General features: G+C 34.8%; 1 protein-coding gene across 1 annotated transcript in view; it reads right to left on the reverse strand.

The window, feature by feature from the left end:
- Nucleotides 1-26,781, reverse strand: part of LOC149803322 (extracellular matrix organizing protein FRAS1-like) — a 307,035-nt gene that overhangs the window by 75,190 nt on the left and 205,064 nt on the right. Inside the window, exons 23-29 of the mRNA XM_089953030.1 lie at nucleotides 26,416-26,612; nucleotides 21,234-21,399; nucleotides 20,256-20,434; nucleotides 15,749-15,883; nucleotides 11,454-11,709; nucleotides 6,795-7,061; nucleotides 4,272-4,481 (exon numbers count right to left, since the gene is read on the reverse strand). Of these exons, the coding sequence (XP_089809156.1) occupies nucleotides 4,272-4,481; nucleotides 6,795-7,061; nucleotides 11,454-11,709; nucleotides 15,749-15,883; nucleotides 20,256-20,434; nucleotides 21,234-21,399; nucleotides 26,416-26,612 (1,410 nt within the window). The remainder of the gene's footprint in view (nucleotides 1-4,271; nucleotides 4,482-6,794; nucleotides 7,062-11,453; nucleotides 11,710-15,748; nucleotides 15,884-20,255; nucleotides 20,435-21,233; nucleotides 21,400-26,415; nucleotides 26,613-26,781) is intronic.

Genomic DNA, 26,781 nt, shown 5'->3' on the forward strand with positions numbered 1-26,781 from the left:
ATTTGTACATTAATATGAAGACTGTCACACCCACATAGAAACTGCCAAATCAGAACACAGTTGGGGGATTTGGTGCCCCATGTTTGAGGAGATAGAACACAATGACTGACATAATTAGAACCATTTTCCTGAAGAGTCAATACTCTCAGAAGTAAAAGGGTTTGATGCCAGCCTTCATTTTGAGGATGCTGATGTGCAAAGGCCATTCCCATGGCTGCCACAGGCTGCTGAGGGTAGTGAAGTCCAGCAACAGGTGGGCACCCCAACTGTACACAATGGCATTGGTACATACTATGTTTTCCACCTGCAGCTTCTCAGTGGGATTCCTGTGGTCAGCAAAAATGGATTGTTCCATTGATGCAGGAATGATCAAGTCTCATGTGTAATCATGACTGCTTGACTGAAGGGACTTAATAATGAGTGCCACTGTGCAAACAATATTGTCTATAAGGGGCACATAAAACCCCCACATGAAATCCAAGTCCTGTTGGAAACGGATTCAATGAGTTTGACAATTCTGGTTATGTGAACAAAAGATTCAGTACCAGATTCCAGCTGGTAAAGATCTCCCTACCCAGATGGATAGAGTTCTAGGATGGATGGAGGTCTGACTTATCCTAGTTCACTAAAAAACCTAGATAATCTAAAAGAGAAAGGAGATCATTTCAGCCTTAGAGTAGGATAAATTTATCATGTCTTTCTGGAGGATGTCATTCATTATTATAGATTATGTTGGCTGGAACTGGGAGATGATGCAATCCATAATCTGGGTAAAATCCCAGGAGCTGATGTTGAGGGCAAAGCGAAGAACAGTGACAGTGAATTGATAAACAGTGTTGCAGCAAGCAAAATGGAGAAACTTGTGGGATACAGGATGGATAGGGATGAAAGTATGCATTGGTCAGGTTGGGACTGATGGCATACTTTATCTTTCTGACGGAGATGTGGATTGACCTCACTGTCTCCATCTTGAACTTTGGAGGTGCAATGAATTGGTTGTGGTGAATCAAGTCGAAGATGGGCCTCAACTTGTAATTTGCTTTCTGAATTAGAAACAACCATGAATGAAACCCCAGGAATTATGGCTTTTGACAATCTCCACTGCCTGTTTGAGATGAGCAACTGTATTTCCTTCTCCAAAATTAGGTCTAAGCATAAATACCATGCAGCACTTTAGAATTTTGCTAATAAGAGCTCCATGTGTGTGCATGTGTGATTCAGGGTTTAAATGTAGCTTTAACAATTTTTCAGTCATATCGCTATGATGTCCACAGTGTGGCAGTTTATAGTGATGTTTAGCACTGGGGAATCGTGCCGCAGACATGTAGCATGATGTTCCACCCTGTCAAATTATCCTGACACCAGGCTGACCAGTCCTAACATTAACCTCTTAATTCTGAGCACCAAGTGAGGCAGCTGTTAGTACCATTTTTATAAGTCTTTGGCATGACTTGCTTGGGGTTCGAACCCGCTACCTCCTGCATCAGAGGCAGATGCTCCAAACACTAGGCCACTCCATAATAGACAGAGTAGGCGAACAAAGTCAAAGGCATGCTAATTCATAATGACCTTGTTTAAGGTCAATGATAGCATGGTGTGATGAGGATCTTAAAAGATGAAGTCCTAAAAGGTGACAAAGTCATTCACAATTTGCAGAGATTGTAAAATAATGCATACAAACTACAGTAGATTGATAAATCCACACAATAAATCCATAAGGAATGTTGGATGGGCATATATGCACACAAAAATGGCTGGATTGTTGGAGGATGAACTGTACAATGGGTGCACTGTACAGAACCAAAGCTAGAAAGTGACACCTGGTGATGACATGGGGAGGTATGGGCAAGAGTTATTACCCTTTGTCTATTTGAAATAGAAAGGATAAGACAATTTTCGTCTTTCAGTAGGACTGGATTTGTAAGGTAGTGGGCTAATATTCCCATACGTTATGTGACTGGGGAATGTATATGACGGAGAAATCCCATGTCACAATGATTATTCATTCTGTGGCATTAGTGACAACAAGATTTCTAAAACAATCACTGTTTCAGCCATATTGGATCAATGACTATCAGCATTTTATTTAGGACCTACTAGTTATAGTAAGAATGCTATTAATTAAAACCCATGTTGACATAGCTATCCATTTAGAAGGAGCAGAGAGGAGTAGCAATAACAGGATGGCTGCTGTGGTGGCCATATTGGATGTCAGATTGGCATCATTTTAAGAACAACTGGACATCAGAACAAGTGAAAACACCCTGTTAATATGACTTTCTGTTCATGATAACAATATTTTTAAGACAGTTGCCATGCTGGCCATAATGGATGTCAAATCAACACCATTTTCTTTAGAACCAACTAGACATTATAAAAAGTCTTTTAGTGAAAACCTCATTTTGAAATGGTCATCCATGTAGGAGGAGTGGTGATAACAAGAATTTAAAAATGCATTGTTGGCCATATTGGAAATCAGATTGTCAACATTTTCATTTGGGATGAACTAGACATCATAAGAAGTCTTCTAGTGAAAACCCTATGCTGATATGACCATCCATTAAGGAGTAGTGATAACAAGTTTTTCAAGATGACTGCCATAGTGGCCATCTTGGAACTCACATTGGCACTATTTTCATGACCATGTAAACTTCATAAAAAGTCATATAGTGAAAGCCCCATGGTTATATCACCATCCATTCAGCAGGGGTAGTGACAACAAGATTTTCAAGATGGCTGTCATGCCAACCATACTGAATGGCTGAGCAGCACCATTTTCATTTAAGAGCAACTAGATGATGGGATGAACATATATATATATATATATATATATATATATATATATATATATATATATATATATATATATATATATATATATATAACACATTTCATTTTATTCTCCAAGAAGTTCAGAAGGAGTAGTGATAACAAACAAATCGACATTGGACAACTAGCAATGGTCTACAGAATATGCCATTAAGTTCTTCTGGTATATAACCAGTAGAGCTAAAAATAAAGGCAACAAAATAAAATCTTTAAATATTGAGTCAAAATATATTATATAAACCACATTCCATCAAAAGGTCCAAGATTTTCTCAGGTAGTACATCACCATAGGAATCCTTAACTAGAATCATAAGAAAATTTCTGTCTCACAGGGTGAAGTCAATAGACTTGACATGAATGTGCTCTTCTGTCACTGGACTTTGACAGGGTATGCACTATGGCTGAGTGTGTTTGTGTCTGTGTGTGTGTGTGTGTTTTTTTGAGTTTTTAATGTAGCTTTAAAACAAATTCAGTCATATCACTACAATGTCTAGAGTGTGGCAACCTATAGTGAAGTCTAGCACTGGGGTATTATACCACAGATATGTTTGAACATACAACCTCCCACATCCGAGGTGGATGCTCTAACCATTAGGCCACCAGAGCAGTCATACTCTGGTTGAGGTTCATCCTTCAGGAGGTATGCATTAGTCGTGTGTCAGCACAATACCACCTCATCTGTCATCTGCTGTATAGGAAGGATTATACTCTCCAATGACGGGTTTCATGTTACAAAGCTTGTTTGGAGTGTTTATATAATATTTGAAGTCAGAATATGGAATCTTCCATTCAGAAGTGGGTAACTGCAGGGTAGCATTGGCTGCTTTGTCCATTACCTTTAATACCAATGCAACATGGCAGCCAACAGTGAAGAATACCTTTTCGAGACTGAATAAGCAAATTATGTTTCTGTTCAATCTGGGATATTAATGGGTTTTCAAATTTAGGATTTTACAAGGCTTTCAGTGTGGAAATATAATCTGAAAAGATAATTTTTTTTTTTTACAGAGGTTTCAATGTAGTTCAAAGATTAGAGTATGGCAGTAAAAATGTAGGCTTGTTCTGGTAAGTGGCTCAAGATGGTGCTATGAGGTTTCTCCAGCTGTTGAACCATCTGTACACGGTGATGTATATGGCCACAACAGGAGGCTCTAACTTCAATGAAATTACTCTAAAAACCAAGAGAATTTGTTGAACTTTTTAAACTGGCAAATACTCAATATCATTTTGGGGGGTTTTAACAACCAAGATGGTAACAAGGTCATCCAATCAGATGCAAGACTACCTCATTTATAAGCATATTCAAACCCATCAAGGAGACTGATTATATGTGCCTATATTCCAAGTTTGATCATAGATGCTGGTCACATGGCTATATCATAAGCTCACTTGACCAGGTGAGCTAATAATCTGAAACAAAATATATTTCAACAGAAATTTACCCTCAAGAACAGGAAGTCGACAGCTTGCTGAAGCCAGCATGGTGGGGGCAGACCTATCTACCCTCACAATGGTTATATGAAGCATGGCTGTCACCTGGTGGACTCCATCATTCACGCTAAATTGCATCATGTCAAGCTGTGAAGAGTCTGATTTATGATTGCTGTACCGAAACACATTCTGCTCTAGCTCCTCAAAAGAAAATGAGTCACCTAAAAACAGAATTAGATATATCAATTTTACTGTCATAAAGTAAAAGCTTGTTGTAAATTTAAGTAAATGGTGATATTTAGAATATTTCCTTTCTTTATATATTCTATTACTTTTCGCATCAATATAAAACTATATTTAACTCTACAGGTACAAAATGTTTAAACTGCAACAATTCACAGCAATAGAAAATGGTTGGTCACACAGCTTCACTGACTTGATGGTTAAAGAGTTCTCTCAAAATTTCAAAGCAAATAAAAAAAATTGAAAATTACATGAAAAATAATTAATGGATCTTTATAATTACATAATTATTTTTCAATCAGAGTTTACTCTTTAACCAGCTATCAATAACAGATGTGTACAAGAAAGACAAAATGTTTACAATTGATACTGAACTAAACATATACCTCACTACTATGTTACAGGCAGGCCTATACAAAAGGAATCATTTAGGTTACAGGTTTTCTATTTATAGCAATTTGAACTGTCTGACTTAGGCACTTGTATATTGATAGCCTACACAGCAAAAGAAGTCAAGGGATATAAGAGTAGTCATACAGATCTCAAGGTGCTGCTGTACATATTTCTCATAATGCAAAAAATGAATGTGACATCTGTTGGGACACTTTACAGTTCTACAAGGTATAATAAGTTGCATCCTACAGAATTTGCAAAGTTAACAAGAGTCCCTTGAAGGGACTGGTGCTCTACTGTCCAAAAAAGAATTTCCAGAAATTAATTAGATCATTTCTTCTTTTTAATTGCTCTGTGATGAAACCATTTCCAATATTCTTAAACAACAAGATTCCACAATTTGCTGCTGTGGCAGTCATACAGGAGGTAAGATCAGCACAATTTTCATTCAGAACAGACTAGACACCATTAGAAGACTCTTGGTGAAAACAACATGTTGAAATGGCAATCCATTCTGGAGAATTAGTGACAAGATTTTCATTATGTTTGTAGTAGCAGCCATATTGGATGTATCATGCTACAAGGCCTCAATTTCATTTAGGACCAAGAAGATATCACGAGTCTTTTAGTGTAAACCCCATTTTGATATGACCATAAATTCTGAAGGAGTAGCAATTACAGCCATATTTGAGTTCAGACTGGCACCATTTATTTCAGGACCAACTGGACATCATAATTAGTCTTCTCATAGAAACCCCAGGTCAACCTGACTTTCTATTTAGAAGGAGTAGTTATAGCAAGATTTTCAAGATGGCTGCTATGGTGGCCAGTTTGGATGTCAGATTGGCACCATTTTCATTTAGGACCAACTTGATTTCACAAGAAATCTTGAAGTGAAAAATTTCATGCTGACATGACCTTCCTATTGGGAGCTGCAGTAGAGATAACAATAGTTTCAAGATGGTCACTGTGGTCACATCATGATGACTGTCCAAGCGTCACTAGCATCATTTAGTCCAACTAGACCACGGGACCAACAAGACCATAGTACAAACATGTATGTAAATTTTCATGGCAATCCCCTAAGTAATTTAGAAGTAGCAATAACAAATTTGTGCTAATGGATGGACAGACATCAGAAAATGGATGACACACCATCCATTAAGCACTTCTGGTCAATGACCAGTACAGCTCAAAATTACTTAAACAAAGCTGACTTTAGAACATGTTTTGTGCTTATTTTAATTATTACTATACCAAATATTGACAATATATGTAGCATAACAAAATGTTCCTAATGGTCATGACCATTACTACAATAATGCGAGTCACAATTCACTTCAAGCAGCTAGTGACATGATATATCCTGAAATATATTTCATTAATATAAAACAATAATGTAAGATCAACCACATCTACCATATACACTTGTTTATAAGATGAATCCAAATGCAAACAATAAAAAACCCAGATCTCCTGTCAAATAATGCACCAGCAAATCAGGGTCTATCTTGTTTATTATACTGATAACTCATTAAAAAAACTGCACTGACCCAGATCTACTGGTGCATTATGCAATGGCAGATCTAGGTCTGTGTAGATGGACTCAACTTATAAATTAGTATATATGGCAATGCATCTTTAAAAAGAACAAAAAAGTGATTTCATCTAGAATAACATGTTGAATAAAAATTCTATTCTACACTGTGCTACAACTTATATGAGATCAATCAGAGACATATATCCACATGTTGGGCTAAAATATACATATACAATATCAATATTATTATTATTGCACATGAGTACAATATTTGTTCATAAAAGCTCGATAGTCTTGCCTAATATTGACAAAACATAATATGTTTGCAACAATAAATTGAACAATATTATTTCAATACCTGTTCTAACAACAGCTTGAAGCCCATCTTGATTTTTCTCAAAGTAACCATGCCGGGGCTCTCTGAGAACTGTGATGGAAAGATCTGATAGCAGAGTATCAGCATCGGACAGACCCAGCACTGTTTGGCCAACAGGTACACTGCCACCCTGTGATACCGTGACAGAAATTGTTGATGAGCTAAATCGTGGAGGCATGTTATTGACTGGAATAATTCTGATGGAAAATTTTTGTTCTTCTGATGTTTTCCCAGCCTGACCATCAGACACTAAAAATGAGAAAATAAAAATATGAAATGGTTATTGTTTGCAAACATTCATAAAGCTCTTTTCAGGTACTAACTTGAGACTATCAACATGAAAATATTTCTTTAAGATTTTGCCATAATACCGTATGCATTTTAACAACAGTCTAATATATGTATAAAGAATGATAGTGCAAAGAAAAAAGGCTGAAACACCAGACATCAGCAAAACAACAAAGCAGAATTGTTGATGAACTACTCATGCCAATGTCCAGTAACTGTATGACAAAACAAATGATCCAAAATAATTTTAGAGGGAGCAAAAATGATTTTCAAGGACAGTACTTTAAAAAATAAAAATTAATTCTCAAAGATTGTAAGGTACTGAACAAAGCCAGAATCCAGTACTTTCAAAGTTTTTGAGGATGTGCATGAACTGTAATACCTACCTAAATATTTCATGTTTCCTAACTGTGTTGTTCTGTTTCCACTACCTACCTTAATTTTTTAATGTCATCCTGTGTTGTTCTATTTCCCCTACGTATCCTAATTGTTGCATGTCATCCTGTGTTGTTCTGTTTCCACTACCTACCTTAATTGTTGCATGTCATCATGTGTTGTTCTGTTTCCCATACCTACCTTAATTTTTGAATGTCATCCTGTGTTGTTCTATTTCCCCTACCTATCCTAATTGTTGCATGTCATCCTGTGTTGTTCTGTTTCCACTAACTACCTTAATTGTTGCATGTTATCTTGTGTTGTTCTGTTTCCCATACCTACCTTAATTTTTGGATGTCATCCTGTGTTGTTCTATTTCCCCTACCTATCCTAATTGTTACAGGTCATCCTGTGTTGTTCTGTTTCCCATACCTACCTTAATTGTTGCATGTCATCCTGTGTTGTTCTGTTTCCCATACCTACCTTAATTTTTGAATGTCATCCTGTGTTGTTCTATTTCCCCTACCTATCCTAATTGTTGCATGTTATCCTGTGTTGTTCTGTTTCCCATACCTACCTTAATTGTTGCATGTTATCCTGTGTTGTTCTGTTTCCCCTACCTATCCTAATTGTTGCATGTCATCCTGTGTTGTTCTGTTTCCCATACCTACCTTAATTTTTGAATGTCATCCTGTGTTGTTCTATTTCCCCTACCTATCATAATTGTTGCATGTCATCCTGTGTTGTTCTGTTTCCCATACCTACCTTAACTGTTGCACGTCATCCTGTGTTGTTGTTTCCCATACCTACCTTAATTGTTGCATGTCATCTTGTGTTGTTCTGTTTCCCATACCTACCTTAATTGTTGCATGTCATCCTGTGTTGTTCTGTTTCCCATACCTACCTTAATTTTTGCATGTCATCCTGTGTTGTTCTGTTTCCCATACCTACCTTAATTGTTGCATGTCATCCTGTGTTGTTCTGTTTCCCATATCTACCTTAATTGTTGCATGTCATCCTGTGTTGTTCTGTTTCCCATACCTACCTTAATTTTTGAATGCTATCTTAACTGTGTTGTTCTGTTTCCACTACCTACATTAATTTTTGCATGCTACACTAAGTGTATGGTTTTGTTTCCCCTACCTACCTTAATTTTTGTATGCTAGCCTGTGTTTTTGTTTCCCCTACCTACCTGTGTTAATTGTTCTGTTCACCCTACCTACTAGAATTTTTCCATGCTTTCCTGTGTTGTTCTGTTTCCCTATATATCTTAATTTTTGCATGCTACATTAAATGTGTGGTTCTGTTTTCCCTCTCTAAACTAAGTTTTCATTGCTACATTAATTTTTCATTGCTGCCCTACATGTTACCATGCTGCAGTTTGACTTCCCAACCAATTTCATTTGTTCAATCTTACCCTAATAAGGCAGTTGGATTTCACTACCCAAACTGAATTCCCCTATGTACTTTACTTTTTCCATGGTACCCTAATTGTGTGATTCTATTTTCTCTACCTTCCCTAATTTTTTGCATACTACCTTAATAGTGCAGTTCTGCTTTCCCTACCTGCCCACATTTTTCCATGCCACTCCAACTGTGCAGTTGGATTTCCCTACCAACTTTAATTTTTACACGCTACATGAATTGAGTAGTTGGATATCCCTTTCTTAATTTCTCCATACTACCCTTATTGTGCAGTTGGATTTCCCTACCCTTATTTTTCCATGCTACAATAATTGTGCAGTTGGATTTCCCTACCTACTTTAATTCTTCCATGCAACAATATATGTTCAGTTGGATTTCCCTACCTACTCTAATTTTTCCATTCTACAATAATTGAGCAGTTGGATTTCCCCACCTACTTTAATTCTTCCTGCTACAATATTTGTGCAGTTGTTTTTCCCTACCGACTTTAATTCTTCTGTGTTACATCAATTGTGCAATTCTGTTTCCCCTACCTATCCACATCTTTCCATGTTATTCTAATTATGAGGTTGAATTTCCCTACCAACTTTACTTTTTCCATGTTATTCTAATTATGAGGTTGGATTTCCCTACCAACTTTACTTTTTCCATGTTATTCTAATTATGAGGTTGAATTTCCCTACCAACTTTACTCTTTCCATGTTATTCTAATTATGAGGTTGAATTTCCCTACCAACTTTACTTTTTCCATGTTATTCTAATTATGAGGTTGAATTTCCCTACCAACTTTACTTTTTCCATGTTATTCTAATTATGAGGTTGGATTTCACAAACAACTTTATTTTTTCCATGTTATTCTAATTATGAGGTTGGATTTCCCTATCAACATTAATTTTTCCATTCTACTCTAATTGTGTCATGACAAAGCTGGATTTAGATGGCAGAAAAACATGATTAAGCACCAGTATGTCATCTGCTTGATAGTATTTTTACTGCTGCTGATGCTGATATACTTACATGTATTTTTATTACTGCTGACGCTTATATACTTACATGTATTTTTATTACTGCTAAAGCTTATATACTTACATGTATTTTTATTACTGCTAAAGCTTATATACTTACATGTATTTTACTACTGCTGACACTTATATACTTACATGTATTTTTATTACTGCTGACACTTATATACTTACATGTATTTTTATTACTGCTGATGCTTATATACTTACATGTATTTTTATTACTGCTGACGCTTATATACTTACATGTATTTTTATTACTGCTGATGCTTATATACTTACATGTATTTTTATTACTGCTGATGCTTATATACTTACATGTATTTTTATTACTGCTGACGCTTATATACTTACATGTATTTTTATTACTGCTGACGCTTATATACTTACATGTATTTTTATTACTGTTGATGATTATATACTTACATGTATTTTTATTACTGCTGACGCTTATATACTTACATGTATTTTTATTACTGCTGACGCTTATATACTTACATGTATTTTTATTACTGTTGATGATTATATACTTACATGTATTTTTATTACTGCTAAAGCTTATATACTTACATGTATTTTTACTACTGCTGACACTTATATACTTACATGTATTTTTATTACTGCTGACACTTATATACTTACATGTATTTTTACTACTGCTGACACTTATATACTTACATGTATTTTTACTACTGCTGACGCTTATATACTTACATGTATTTTTATTACTGCTGACGCTTATATACTTACATGTATTTTTATTACTGCTGACGCTTATATACTTACATGTATTTTTATTACTGCTGACGCTTATATACTTACATGTATTTTTATTACTGCTAAAGCTTATATACTTACATGTATTTTTATTACTGCTGACACTTATATACTTACATGTATTTTTACTACTGCTGACACTTATATACTTACATGTATTTTTACTACTGCTGACACTTATATACTTACATGTATTTTTACTACTGCTGACACTTATATACTTACATGTATTTTTACTACTGCTGACACTTATATACTTACATGTATTTTTATTACTGCTGACACTTATATACTTACATGTATTTTTATTACTGCTGACGCTTATATACTTACATGTATTTTTATTACTGCTAAAGCTTATATACTTACATGTATTTTTATTACTGTTGATGATTATATACTTACATGTATGCAGTACATAAATATGTATGTGTCATCACTTCAAAAGATTTCAAAAAGACCTTTCTGTCCTGTTATGAGATAGTTTCCTTGAAATATATATACCACACAATGGTTTAACAGCAGGAAATATGATGTATATGAGTATGTTTGCTTCTTGTCATATTTATCTTATTTAACCATAATTATACAATTAGTTTTACTAAGCACAGAAGTCTATCAGCATACATGAAAATAAAAAAAGAAGTTTTTTGTTTATATTATAGAAACATTTTACTAAGTGTTGTAGCAATTAAATCAAAATATTTCTCTTTTTGTAAATACTTGACAATAATGACTAATAAGGATAACAAACCTATGAATGTGAAACCAACTTCCCTCTCTTTGTGTCCAATATCAAAGTCAGGAGGACGGTAAATGATGCGATTATTGTTGATATCATCCTGGGTAAATTTAGCAATGCGACGAAAAGGATTTTCAATATTCTCCAGGAGTCCCTCATTTTCTCCAAGTGACTTTACAATGGTGTAGACGATGCTAGCATCAGGTGTGTCCTGGTCATGAAATGCTAGATTAAGACTTGTTATAGGTACAACTTGGTTTTCAAGCACCTGTTGATGAGACAGGAAAAATTAAAATTAGCAAACACAGCAAGCAATGTTTTGGAACTTTTCTGACCAACAAGAAATAAGATCTGGAGAGGCTACAGCTTGACATAGCATCAGTCAGTAATAATAAATTTATGTTGTACAAATTACTTTTAATGATAGCATTTAATAGCTTTGAATTACTGAAAAAACCTATGCAAGATATTGTGTCTGCAATCAAAGGATTGCTGTAAAACATGTAGCCTGGACCCCAAGGTCAAAAGGTTGAGTAAGAACAGTATGTATCACAAAGAACTGCCTTAGCTTTGTAATGGTTTGCCCAAAGTGTGATGAAAATCTGTCAAGTTATTTACAAAAAATAAAAATGAAAAAAACTATAATTAAAGCATAAGCACAACTTTTTCAATAACTGTGACCTTGGTCCAAAGTCAAATGGGTAAGCAAGTCACAAAATGAATTGTCTTATCTTCATAATTATTCATAATAGGCAAGCAAGTCACAAAATGAATTGTCTTATCTTCATAATGATTCATAATCGGCAAGCAAGTCACAAAATGAATTGTCTTATCTTCATAATGATTCATAATCGGCAAGCAAGTCACAAAATGAATTGTCTTATCTTCATAATGATTCATAATTGGCAAGCAAGTCACAAAATGAATTGTCTTATCTTCATAATGATTTATAATCAGCAAGCAAGTCACAAAATGAATTGTCTTATCTTCATAATGATTCATAATCGGCAAGCAAGTCACAAAATAGTCTTATCTTCATAATGATTCATAATCGGCAAGCAAATCACAAAATGAATTGTCTTATCTTCATAATGATTCATTATATGCATGAAGAAAATCCATCAAGGAGTTTATGAAATATATAGCAATGAAAAAACTTTAACAAAAAAGCTTAACCAAATTTTTCAATGAGTGTAGCCTCGACCCCAGGTCAAAGAATAAATTATTTTAGCTCCATAATAATTAATATAATAATTAATACGAACTACAATGAAAATTAATCAAGGGGCTAAAGAACTAAAGAAGAAAAAAAATGGTGACAAAAGCATTCGTACAAAGTTTCTATGTGAGCCTTAACCAAAGTTAAAAGAGATGATTGAGCAGATGACAGAATGAATCATCTATGCTTCATTATGATTCATGCTAAAGTGATGGGTTTTGTAAATTGATACAAATGAAAACATATAACCAAACCTTAACAAACTTAACAATGACACCATCTCTGACGTCTTGCTTCCCACTATATTGGATTTAACAATAAAACTACTGACAATTGAGAATAAAAACATAATTGTTGGAAGTTTTCCTTTTACAACATCTTCCAATATGAACTAGAGATCATATCTGGAAATGGGTCTTTTCTGTCACCAGTGAACTCTTAAAAATATTGCTATCTGAGAGAAAAATGCTTGTATAACCTGGATGAATAAAAAATAAAAGTCCTTCTAAGTTGAGTGATGGTCTACTTATTGAAAAGAATTTCTAGGAATCCAAGATATTTTGTCTTTTTCAGTCTTTTTATGTTATTTTTTATTACTTGCTGAGTATTGAACCTGTCTTCAATATTTTTGAGAAACTACAACATACCAAATTTGGTAACAAAAATATTTTGCACATGTATGAGTTAATAAGTTCACAAGATATCTTTAAGTGCAATAAGTTCACAAGATATTTTTAAGCGCAATATGTTCACAAGATATCTTTAAGTGCAATAAGTTCACAATATATCTTTAAATACAATATGTTCACAATATATCTTTAAGTGCAATATCGAGTTCATGGTCATAGTCTTTGACCTTGAACATGTTAAATTTGAGAGAAGATCACTCAACTTGTCTCAAAGACAAGATACACTCACTTCCCAAACTTGGATAAATTTATAATTATTTTTAATTGGAATAAAACAAAATGTACTGGTTTGATTTTTTAAAAACATTCATGCTTATTTGTCTTATCATGCTCACTAGGCAATGCAGCTACAACCTCTGTCAAGACCTAACCTTGACATTAACTTTAGGGTCTTGACTGCCAACTTGCTAACCGGAATGAGTCTAAATATAAGGTCTGGTCTGAAGTCCCTAGTATATTATTAGTATTAGTTACTGTGCTCATAAACTCAATGCAGTATGCAAATGTAAGCATGACATGATCCACTTTTAAAAAACTCTTTCACAAATGGGGGGCCCCGAGTGGCCGAGTGGTCTAAAGCGCTCTTCGTTACGGATCACTGCCATCTCACCTCTGTCTGCGGCGGTTCGAGTCTAAGATTCAGCCAATGTGGTTATGTGAGAAAGCTTGCCAGTAGCTTCTCGTGGGTCGGTGGTTCTTTCCTGGGTTTTCCCAGGTTCTTCCTCCACCATTAATACTGGCCGCCATGTATAGCCAATCAAGTGCTGAAAAATGGCGTTAAACCCCACAACAACAACAACTTTCACAAATGTGTGGATATGTCGGTGGTCTGGTCAAATTTTCTTCAGACCTCATTAGACAATAAAAGGTTTTTATTGAAAATTCCATATCAGTGCCACAAGTCATGCACAATAATGAGAGATAACAAAATTTATGAGATGACCACTATGGAGCCATGTTGCTGAAGATTAGATGAGCGCCATTTTCATTCAGAACCAGCTACAAAATGCTTTTGGATGACTGCTCCAGTGGCCCAAGTGATTAGAGTATCTGCCTCAGATGCAGGAGGTCATGGGTTTGAACCCCGGCCAAGTCATACTAAAGACTTATAAAAATGGTACTTAAACAGCTGCCTCATTTGGCACTCAGCAATAAGAGGTTAGGACTGGTTGGCCTGGTGTCAGGATGATGTGACTAGGTGGGATATATGATGCTACATGTCTGCAGAATGATGCCCCAGTGCTAGACTTCACTATAAACTGCCACAATGCATTGTAGCGATATGACTAAAAAACTGTTAAAGCTACATTAACAATCCAAAACACACACACAAGTTTTTGTTTCCAAATGAAAAGCACCCATGTCAATAAAACCATCCATTCAGGAGAAGTAACCATATATAGACAGACATTTGGGAGTTCGGATCTGCATCATTTTAATATAGAAACAACTATAAAAAGATTTTCAAGATGGCTGCTGTGGTGGCCATATTGAATGTCTCATGTTTTCTTTAGGACCAGCTACATGAGAACCTTTCTAGTGAAAAACCCATATCATTATGAATATCTATTCAGGAAAAGTAATATTAACAACATTTTCCATATGGCCATCATGGCTATCAACAAATGGCCACCATGGCTATCAAATCTGTCATTAATTTTGACAGAAGATTTGTTTTTCAAAGATTAAAAATACAAAAACTCTAAAACAGTACAAGCCACATTAATCGCATGTTGACAGTACATTATCACTGGACATTTTCTTCAATTATTTCAAGCAGGGTAACCAAATTTTCATTTCCAAATATAGTATTTTTTCCTGCACTTTTGTTTTCAATATGTAACTTTCCATCTACTGCACCCATTTGAATTTTATAATGCTAAAAGATACAATGGCACAACAAAAAGAAAATATGGAAGATGTTTAGTTTTAAAATAACAAAGTCTAAAGCATTTGGATAACTCTGTTTTCAATAAATTGTGTACTTTACTCCTGAACTTAGATACTATGGGGCAGTTCTAAAATGAAGATCGACAATATGTCAATGTACTAATAAAGCACATATTAACGCAAACAACAAATACTTGGTACTTTTCCATTAATTTATCAAACATATCGAAGCCAAGTTTGAAAACAACATTTTTGGATTATAATGTAAATGGAAGTATTTCAATGAACTCTTCTTTTTCTCATATTTTTTCTTCATAATACTACCAGTACAACTGAGATGAACTCCCGCCAAAGCTCCAAAACAGTGATGCTTAGTGCAACTACATTATTTATAGACCTTGTGACCCATACAGGATTGAATGCATTCTAAATAGTGGATATAAAAATCTATAATGCACCAAACTGCACATGTATTAATATTTTTAGACTATGGGATACAATGCACTTACTGTCATCCCTAATCTGACCCCTGGAGCAAGTGTAGGTGAGGGGGCTGCATGAACTCCCAACTTCTGTTCATCAACCACAATTACATGAAACGTCTGGTCCTTCAGAATGTTTGTTGGAGTTGCCATGTCAGCCACCTGCACAAGATTGTTATATCAATAATAATAATAATAATAATAATAATAATAACATGCTATAAATAATAATAATAATAATAATAATAAGTATTATTATTAATTATTATTACTACTATGCCATTTGTACATTTGTATCAATTGTTCACCTGTCTCCCTGAAAAGGTAAAGTCCTTATAAATATATCTGTAATGTCAAGTTTATTTTAATATAGTACTGAAATTCATTACATGTTCATTTCACTGTAAATCTGCTTTAATAGCTACAATTTCCATCTAAAAGTAAAGACATATTGTTTTAATTAGGATAATGAATCAGGTAACCTTGCCAATACAAAATATTACCCCGTCTACTGCAACAAAGTAGTTACTGCTCCATACACCAATACCTTTTTTTTAAGTGAGAAGATTTTGGTAGAAATACTGTTCATGTCATGTATAGGTAATTGCGTTCATATCATGTACTTTTAATGGTGTTCATATCATGCACTGGTAATTGTGTTCTTATCATGTACAGTGGTAATTGTGTTCATATCATGCACTGGTAATTTTGTTCATATCATGCGCTAGCAATTATGTTCATATCATGTGCTGGTACTTGTGTTCGTATCATGTACTAGTAGTTGTATTTATATAATGTATTGGTAGTTGTATTTATATAATGTACTGGTAATTGTATTTATATAATGTACTGGTAATTGTGTTCATATCATGTACTGGTAACTGTGTTCATCTCATGTACTGGTAATTGTTTTCATATCATGTACTGGTAATTGTTTTCATATCATGTACTGGTAATTGTGCTCATATCATGTACTGGTAATTGTGCTCATATCATGTACTGGTAATTGTTTTCATATCATGTACTGGTAATTGTGTTCATATAATGTGCTAGCAATTATGTTCATATCATGTGCTGGTACTTGTGTCATATCATGTACTGGTAATTGTGTTCATATCATGTACTGGTATTTGTGTACTCAACACAGCTCCATATATTTCTGTTAATGAGTAAAGTAGTCATCATTTTAAAATGAAATGTGTAATTAGCAGTTATCCATTTTCATACATTTTGAATACCATAGTGGATATCTTTGCCATTCCTCCCACCCTATCCCCTACACCCCAAGTTTCATCACTGTGGTTAATGCCATACTGATGCTGTTTCTTGTGTATGAAGAGGCAAGCATAGACTGGTTTTATAATATATTTTGCTGTAATATTCAACCATTTACTGACTGTACACTAGGGGACTCCTGTTACTAATTCAGCTTCCATAGTACACCTATCAAAACATCATCTTTTGAAAAATTCAATATCTTTAAATAATGTTCATAATCAAACCTATATTTTTCAGTATACACCCATCCTTGATGCAAACTTTTGTGTAGAGAAAAACATATGAGCTGTAGCATTCTTTTAATCTATATGTGTCTGAAACATGTGTCTTCAAAAAAATGAGGTGCTTGTTTCAGTAACGAATTTTCCAAACTGCAGTTTGTAAAATGACTGAAATTCCATCAATAGAACAATGTTCTATATTTTTCATTTACAAAAAGGATAAGCTCTCAAAAAGCATCTTTTTAAAAACATTTTAATTGTCATTATCAGCCAAAAATGAAAAGACTGTATCTTATCAACACTAATTTCTAGAATGATTCCTATTCTTTTATATAAATAGTCACTGTCAGTTCTATTGATGAGCAAGCAGGAATCACCAGTAGGAAGAGCATGAAACAAACACCCAACCCAAAACAACTGGTACAAGAGTTTGAAAACCTCAAAGTTGCTCAGAGAAGAAACCAGGGGAGATAAATATCTGCAACTTACTATCTTGGGTCCATTACATTATTCTCAAGAAACATCACTTGCAGCAAAATTAGAGGCAAAACCTTACCTTGAATTGAATGTAATTTGTACAGTGATCTGATATTCTATGTTAAAAAATACCAAAAAAGTAACATTTAACTCAATAAATGCACCAATTTCCTAAAAATATGGGTTTTGAGGCATTTATCAGTAAAAAATTGAATTTGAGTCCATTCTACAGACCGAACATCAGATTTATGTGGTAATTTCTAAATTGGGTGCATCCGATTTGAAAATTTAGTTTTGGCTTGTAATTTTAATACAACCAATTCTACACTAAAATGAAGTATTGCACCAAAAGACAATGCAGCAGTCAGGATTTCTACTGGCCAATTGTTGTTTCATAGGCCTATTGTTGTGATGTAAATACACATCAAGTCACTGCCAAAAAGCCCAAGATATTAACCAGTCTAAATAATGTTCTGATTCATTACATATTTACAAGAATGCAATCAAATGGAATGCTTTGAGTACATGCAATCACAAGGAATGCTTGAAGTGCATGCTATCACATTAAATTCTTGGAGTACATGCAATCACATGGAATGCTTGAGTACACACAATTGCAAGTAATGCTTGAAGTACATGCAATCACATGAAATTCTTGGAGTACATGCAATCACATGAAATTCTTGGAGTACATGCAATCACATGGAATGCTTGAAGTACATGCAATTACATGGAATGCTTGGAGTATTGCAATCACATGGAATGCTTGGAGTACATGCAATCACATAGAATGCTTTGAATACATGCAATCACAGGAAATGCTTTCAGTACATGGAATCACATGAAATGCTTTCAGTACATGCAATCACAAGGAATGCTTGAAGTACATGCAATCACATGGAATGCTTTGAGTACATGTAATCACATGAAATGCTTTGAGTACATGTAATCACATGAAATGCTTTGAGTACATGCAATTACATGGAATGCTTGGAGTACATGCAATCACATGGAATGCTTTGAGTGCATGCAATTACATGCAATGCTTTCAGTACATGCAATTACATGGAATGCTCTGAGTACATGCCATCACATGGAATGCTTTCAATACATGCAATTACATGGAATGCTTGGAGTACATGCAATCACATGGAATGCTTTGAGTATATACAATCACATGAAATGCTTTGAGTACATGCAATTATATGGAATGCTTTGAGTACATGCAATCACATGAAATGCTTAGAGTACATACAGTCAAATGGAATGCTTGGGGTACATGCCATCACATGGAATGCTTTCAATACATGCAATTATATGGAATGCTTTGAGTACATGCAATCATATGAAATGCTTTGAGTACATGCAATTACATGGAATGCTTTGAGTACATGCAATCACATGGAATGCTTAGAGTACATGTAATCACATGAAATGCTTAGAGTACATACAAGTATATTCATCATCTTTAAAACACTTTCAAAATGTCAATGAAAATTGTCACCTGCTACAATGATAATTAGCAAATAAGAAAGAAAGAATGCAAAAAATATGCATATTTTGTATGTGTAATGTTTGGCAGGACTGAATTATGTTGACCAAAAGTATGCATATTCTGTATGTGTAATGTTTGGCAGGACTGAATTATGTTGACCAAAGTATGCATATTCTGTATGTGTAATGTTTGGCAGGACTGAATTATGTTGACAAAAAGTATGCATATTCTGCATGTGTAATGTTTGGCAGGACTGAATTATGTTGACCAAAGTATGCATATTCTGTATGTGTAATGTTTGGCAGGACTGAATTATGTTGACAAAAAGTATGCATATTCTGTATGTGTAATGTTTGGCAGGACTGAACTATGTTGACCAAAATATGCATATTCTGCATGTGTAATGTTTGGCAGGACTGAATTATGTTGACCAAAGTATGCATATTCTGCATGTGTAATGTTTGGCAGGACTGAATTATGTTGACAAAAAGTATGCATATTCTGTATGTGTAATGTTTGGCAGGACTGAATTATGTTGACAAAAATATGCATATTCTGTTTGGCAGGACTGAATTATGTCGACCAAAAATATGCATATTCTGTATGTGTAATGTTTGGCAGGACTGAATTATGTTGACCAAAGTATGCATATTCTGTATGTGTAATTTTTGGTAGGACTGAATTATGTTGACAAAAAGTATGCATATTCTGTATGTGTAATGTTTGGCAGGACTGAATTACATTAACAAAAAGTATGCATATTCTGTATGTGTAATGTTTGGCAGGACTGAATTATGTTGACCAAAAATATGCATAAAATATGCTGATAGGCATGCTATCTGGAACTGTGATATTAAACCAAGTTCAGTTGTGAACCTGCACTTAACAAAACAAAAGTTTCATGAACCCTCTATGTCTTGCTCTCATCAAAATTAAACGATAAATTAAATTATCCATCTTAATTAATAAAACGTAAACATGACTCTGCAAGGGTCAAATTTTCTTCAGCCATCAGGCTAAGAAGTTCATGTTAAAGTATCAATGAAAATGTAAAAGAAAGTACCTCAAACCTGATGATGTCTGAATTGCCCTGGGTCCCCTTGTTCTTGTAGTAGATGCGTCCCTCATCAATGTCCCTCTGAAGGAATCTGTTCATCCGTGCTGCCATTAGTCCATCTCCTACATCCTCCCAACCACGCCCAGGTCCCGATGGTGGGATAGGCACCATCATCATCACCTCACCTGAAATAGAGGCATTACAAAATCTCCACCATAATTATTTCATACAAACAAAATACCACACGTTTGGATACAACCTATTTAATGATACAATGTACACATGTATAATTATATCACCATTAATAATATCCTGTCTGTGACATCTTTAATCAAACCCTGATCTGCCATCCGACAATGCACCAGCAAAACAAGGTCTATGTTGATTGTTGTCTGCTTACTCCTAACTGCACTGACACAGATCTGTCAGAACATTATGTGATGGCAGATCTGGGTCTAGTTTCCAGCTGGACTCAACTAATAAGTGAGTACATGTATATAGGGCACCTTGTATTAATTAACACATTTCAAACTGATTGGTTTAAATATATATGTCAGAATTTATTTATTACTCAATCAGAACATACTGCAATTACTATGAATTTTGAATACTTTTTATTTTGGCAAGCAATAATTTTTGTTTTGATCTCATCTTCAACTTATGTTACAACCCCACCTCTTTACTTGCCCTTTGACCTTGAACTTTGAACTTTTAACAAAGGTATCACTTAAGGATATCTGGCCAACCACTAGGCAAAATAAGATAATTAAATGGATCACGTAGAGAATTTTCATTCCCTAAAAACAAAAGTTCTCTTCACAGATACAAGCTGAGATTGCTTTGTACTTTGTACTGCAGCATCACTTACAAGCAAGAATAATATTTTTCATACAGACATAAATTTTTGTCAAATTAAGTTTGTACTTCTCAATACAAGCAGCAATAATTTATTATAATTACTTTCTGTGATTTAATTTCTGTTACCTTCTTTGGGATTCTGAAATGGTGGGATGAGGGTATAGATGATGTCAGAGGAATCTGCATTCCTATCCATAACCCTTGACAACAGCAGGTCAGATGTTATTTGAAGACTGTCTCCCTTGACAACATAGCCAACCTTGTTGTGAATTACCATGGGTCTCTGGTTCTCCTGTGAAGACATGTAAGTTCTTGATAAGACAGAAAATTGACAGACTTTGAGTAGATGAACCTTGTATATGTTACCATTTTGCAATAATAAGCATCTATTTTAAACTGAAACTAATTTTTTTAAGGTAAAATTTGTTTCTTTGAACATATCTGCCCACTCATAATACAACTGGTGTCTTTCCACTACCTTGCAAATCCAGCTCTCAAGCAAATAAAGACATTAGTCTTTAAGCATATATTAGCACTAAAAATAACATGAGTGGTCTCCCCTTGAAAAGAGGGCTTGGTGCGAAATCCTTTGTATTGCCAGTTAGTACTGGAGCAGAGATGCACACCCTTCCAAGTATAGACTTCTGGGGAGACTTATGATCAGGTATTACAAATTAATAATGCCCTTATTATATCTGCAGCATGTGCAAAAAAATTAATAAAATCCCCCTTGCTGCACTTTAGAAAATCTAACTCCATCAACCTGGTTCTGAAATTTGGTTTTGCTGGGCTTTGCTATGACTCATCCTCCATAAATCACAGCTGCATTTCAACATTTTACCTTCAAAATGAATCACTCTTCCCTACTATTCTAACTATCAAGATAATCAAGTTTTGCGTTGTATACAACGTGCACAATCCAACATTAAAAAAATTATTGCTGCAAATCATGAACAAGTCAATAATCTTAATAAAGATTGTTAAAACATTCTCAGTCAAGGTAAGTAGATGTAATAAATTGTGTTTCTTCAACATGCGTCTCTTTGATTTACCTAACTTCCAACAAACTGCATTGTTCCACTTCATGTACTTTACAAATGCAAGTTACCATAATTGTCTCTCTTGCAACAGTGTTCAAAGGACTCACAACACAAAATCACCCTAGCTATTGTCAATTATTTAGTAATCTGTGCAACATAGTTGTTTGACTGCCTTTACCTTTTAATGGCCTCTATGACAATCGACTGTATAAACTGCCCTGTGGTGTTAGTTTCCATTAGCATTAACTGTTTACTGTTTAGACAGATTATGTACATATACAGTGGTGTCAAGAAATGCCTCTATCTGTCATTTTTTTATCTTCATAAGATATACTGAAAAGCATGTTTTTATAAACAAGGTATGTCTGGAGATTTGGGAGTAAAAACTCATGCTTTTGCATGAAATGTTGCATGCTGGTAGTGAAAAATATTATCAAAGTAACATATTTTTCTTCAAAATGGTTTCTTCAAACACACTGATTGATCAGAATACATTAGAGAATAAGTATTATGTGGAGAGAGTTACATTCATGCAAACCCAGTGAAAGGACAGCAACATTGTTGTTATGAAGCTGTTGTGGAACTTAGAAAGGACAGCAACATTGTTGTTATGAAGCTGTTGTGGAACTTGGAAAGGACAGCAACATTGTTGTTATGAAGTTGTTGTGGAACTTGGAAAGGACAGCAACATTGTTGTTATGAAGCTGTTGTGGAACTTGGAAAGGACAGCAACATTGTTGTTATGAAGCTGTTGTGGAACTTGGAAAGGACAGCAACATTGTTGTTATGAAGCTGTTGTGGAACTTGGAAAGGACATACTGTTGGTCTGCTTATATTGGAACTACCAGGACAAACTGAGCCTTTTGATATGAAAGGTCTCCATGATACTCAAGCTGGGGAATGTCATATCAGACCTCCATCCCATGGCTTGAGTAATACTGGTCAAAGAACAAGTTTCATTAAAATATGAAGCTCATAGCAACTGCCCTGGCTTCAAGAAATGCTCAAAAACATCAAGAAGTTCTGGTTAACCAATAAAACATCAGTTTCAACTTTGCCTGCTAAGGCTGGATAGACTTGGAAGCAACACTTACACAAAAGACGAATTGTCATGGCTTTGGACAAGGGCTCAAATTGTGACTTGTTTGACCATTTCAGTCAAAGGGGACAAGGTCTTTAGTTGACACAAGTTGAAATTGACTAAATGGTTGGAGAGATCTTTGTTCTGGCCTATCCTCTACCTTCCATAAGGATTAACATGTTCAATGATCTGAACAGGCAGCTATTGATAGTAATCATACATACTTTTCCCTTCAATGGAGGAAATCAGCTAATTGCATTACATGGGATTTTAAGAGAGTGATGTTTCCTTGCTGGCACTACTGGCAGAAGACTCTCTTTCCTCTCATAGGTTTTCAAAATAATATTCCTTTTTGCTGAGTGACTTTGTCCACCATTTGTTTGCAAAAACAATATTTCTTTCTGAGGGCTCTGTTATGAGCCAAGAACATGGGTTCAACATTTCTGGGTTTGGATTAAAACCTGTATGCAAAGTTGCTACAGGTGTGGACATGGCAGGAATTTCTTGGATAGATCAGCTGCTAGATTCAGTAAGTTGTTGAGGGGATTTGGAAGACAAAGTCTGTGAGCTTGGCATTCCACATTATCACAATGATGTCCACAATGGCTGACTCTGCTGGTCACAGACTCCACTGATGACAAAGGAGTGAATGGATCATTCTGTGAATTGGATAATTCTGTCTAGACAATATGTCAGCTCTGAGATTGAGCCTGCCTGCAATGAGGTGGACCTGAATGTGAACATTTGAACAATGATGCCATTTGAGAAAATCTCAAACAAGAAGGCACATATCTGGGGATTTGCTTCCACCTTGCCTTTGGAAATAACTGATTACAGCAGTCATTAGAAAGAATCATATTGCCATAAGGCATCTAGCATTTCCTGCCACAATTAAAAGGCATTTGCTACGGCTTTCATCTCCGGAAGGTGAAATGATGTTTATGTTCATGGACCACTCCTGAAGGGACTGAACACCACTAACTCCTTGGAAGGGTAGAAGGTAGGCACTTAACCATTCATACTCATGTTGATATAAGCATCTATCTAGGAGGAGCAGAAATAATACAATTTTAAACATGATTGCCATGGTGACTATGCTGGATGGCAGATTGGCACCATTTTTATTTAGGGCCAACTAGACATCAGATGTCTTTTAGTAATCATAGGTTACTGCATTTGCATGGGAAAATATGAACAAGTTTTTTGGATGGAATGCTGCATGACTCTGGGAGTGCAGTATGTCCATCCAACAAAACAAGTTCATATTTTCAATACAAATGCAGTAACCTTTCTATTATATGCTCATTTTCTTATTCTACCTAAGGCTTAATTATGTAAACAAAAACACACTACAAGAAACAAAGTAACTGAATGTATGCTGTATTCTAAACTAAATGCACAAGCAAATTCAGCATTACACAACAACAACACATAACTCCACCCAGATAAATTTGAACTTAATCATGTGCTAGACAAAACTTTTGAAAGAAAATGGCATTTTGGTCTACTTAAAATTGAAAATTAGATTCATATTGTGAATGAATGCACATATTGCAACAACTTTTCCATTTGATCTGGAATGAATAGATTTTTGTATTTTTGTCGATCCTACGAAATTCCATGATTATGGACTGGATTCATCTGTGCAAATTCTACATGAAATACAAAAGATTTAAATAGCAAGGGAGAAGCGTGTTGACATCTGCAAGTGTGGTTCTGTTCTGTCATTGAATATTTAAAATCATAATGTGGGGAAAAATATGAAGTGTTTCAATTGCAATTATCAGAAAGACACTATTGAATTTAATGTTTATTTCATTTTGAGTGCAGTAAGGAGGATGTAATTGTACTTGGAATATAGTCAAAATTACAGTACAATTTCAAAAAGTGTAATCAACCTTGAGAACCAATGATGTGGCTCATGTAATTCAGATTTGCAAAACTAAGAAAGGAAATTCAGGATGTAAAACTGTAAGTATATCTTTTGCCATTCTTATTACCAGCAAAAGATGACAGTTTATGCCTTGTCACTTGCATATTATGTGTAGGTACTCAGCAATTTTATGAGATCTGGTTTCTCTCACCTAAATCTGAAGCACTGTATCAAAAAAGTTAATGAGAAATGTAGCAAAGCAGCTGGCATGTGGCAGTCCATGAAACATCTGCTTTAGTTCATTCAGAAACAAATGTAATCAACCAAAACGTAAACTGTCTATTATATGAGTGTACATGATTTGTTTACCATAAGTGCTGGCCATCAAGATCCACTGCTTGTTTACAATAGAAAGTAGTTCCTTTATGAGTGCAATATTAAGTTGCACGCGAGTTCAGTATAGTAAAATATTGAACAATTCTGACAATGCAAAGTTAACAGAAAAAAGTGAGCATATAATAAAACCCCACATTGATATAAGCATCGATTCAAGAGTAGTGATAACAACATTTTCAAGATGACTCCTGTGGCAACCATCCTGGATGACCAGTTGACAAAATTTTCATTTTTGTCCAACCATCCCTTGTGATCAATGTGTGTGTAAATTTTCATGGTAATCCTCCAAGTAGTTTAGGAGGAGTATTGATCACAAACTTCTGTTAACAGATATATGGACAATGGATGACTGTTGATAAACAACAGATCAACCCATAAGCTCAAGACCAGTGGGGCTAAAGTGCATTACCTTTTCTCACAAGAAGGTATTACTGTTGAATAATATACATATTATTATTAGTATAATAAAACAAAATTGTGGAAATCATGACAAGTAGAAATACTAACACTATTTTTTTTAAAAATCTTACTCTTTTCTTTACACCTGCTAAACATTTACTTTAAAACACAATTAAATCACTGAAATATTATTTATGCCATTAACTCATTATTATCTGCCTTATTTTCACAGCAAGTCGAATTTTCAAACATTTAACATGAAAAAGTTGATATACCATTTAAACTTTGTTAAGATTTCTATGTCTCTCCCTCATATGATCTTTAAACATTTTTCTTTTTCTTATTCATGTGTTTGCTTTCAATTCCTCTAGTCAACTGTTATTTCTAAGAAGTACATTTTTCTGAGGTCTTTCTCAGAAACAAAGCTTAATGACATTTATTTATTTAGGTCCAATTGCTGATGAATGGATTGAAATAATTTCAAATTTGTAAATATTTTTCCCATGCTTCTCAACCCACCTTGGCTCTAATCTCTATGTTGAGTAGGAAGCTTAAGAGGTTGAATCCACCAGAAGCCTGGAACACAACGGCATCCAGTGCTGAGGTGCCACGAGGGTTGTGCTGGTAAACTATGTTCCCAGATCTGAGGTCTTGAAGACTGAAGGTTCTCACTTGACCCTGAAGGACCCTGTGTACAATACTTCCCTGCTTGGGACCTGTGAATAGGTGTAAGTAAATCCTCATCACATGGCTAGCATAAGAAAAGTCATTCATTTCAAGGGCTTGAGAGAAGGACCTATCGAAATTAGCATGGCAATACTTTCTTGCTTTGGATCTGTGAAAAGTGAAGGTAAGCATTAAAGACTTTGTTAATAAAACTATATT

This window comes from Sinohyriopsis cumingii, chromosome 3, assembly GCF_028554795.1.
Source record: "Sinohyriopsis cumingii isolate HCF-2022 chromosome 3, ASM2855479v2, whole genome shotgun sequence".
In the NCBI taxonomy this organism is placed as follows: Eukaryota; Metazoa; Mollusca; class Bivalvia; order Unionida; family Unionidae; genus Sinohyriopsis; species Sinohyriopsis cumingii.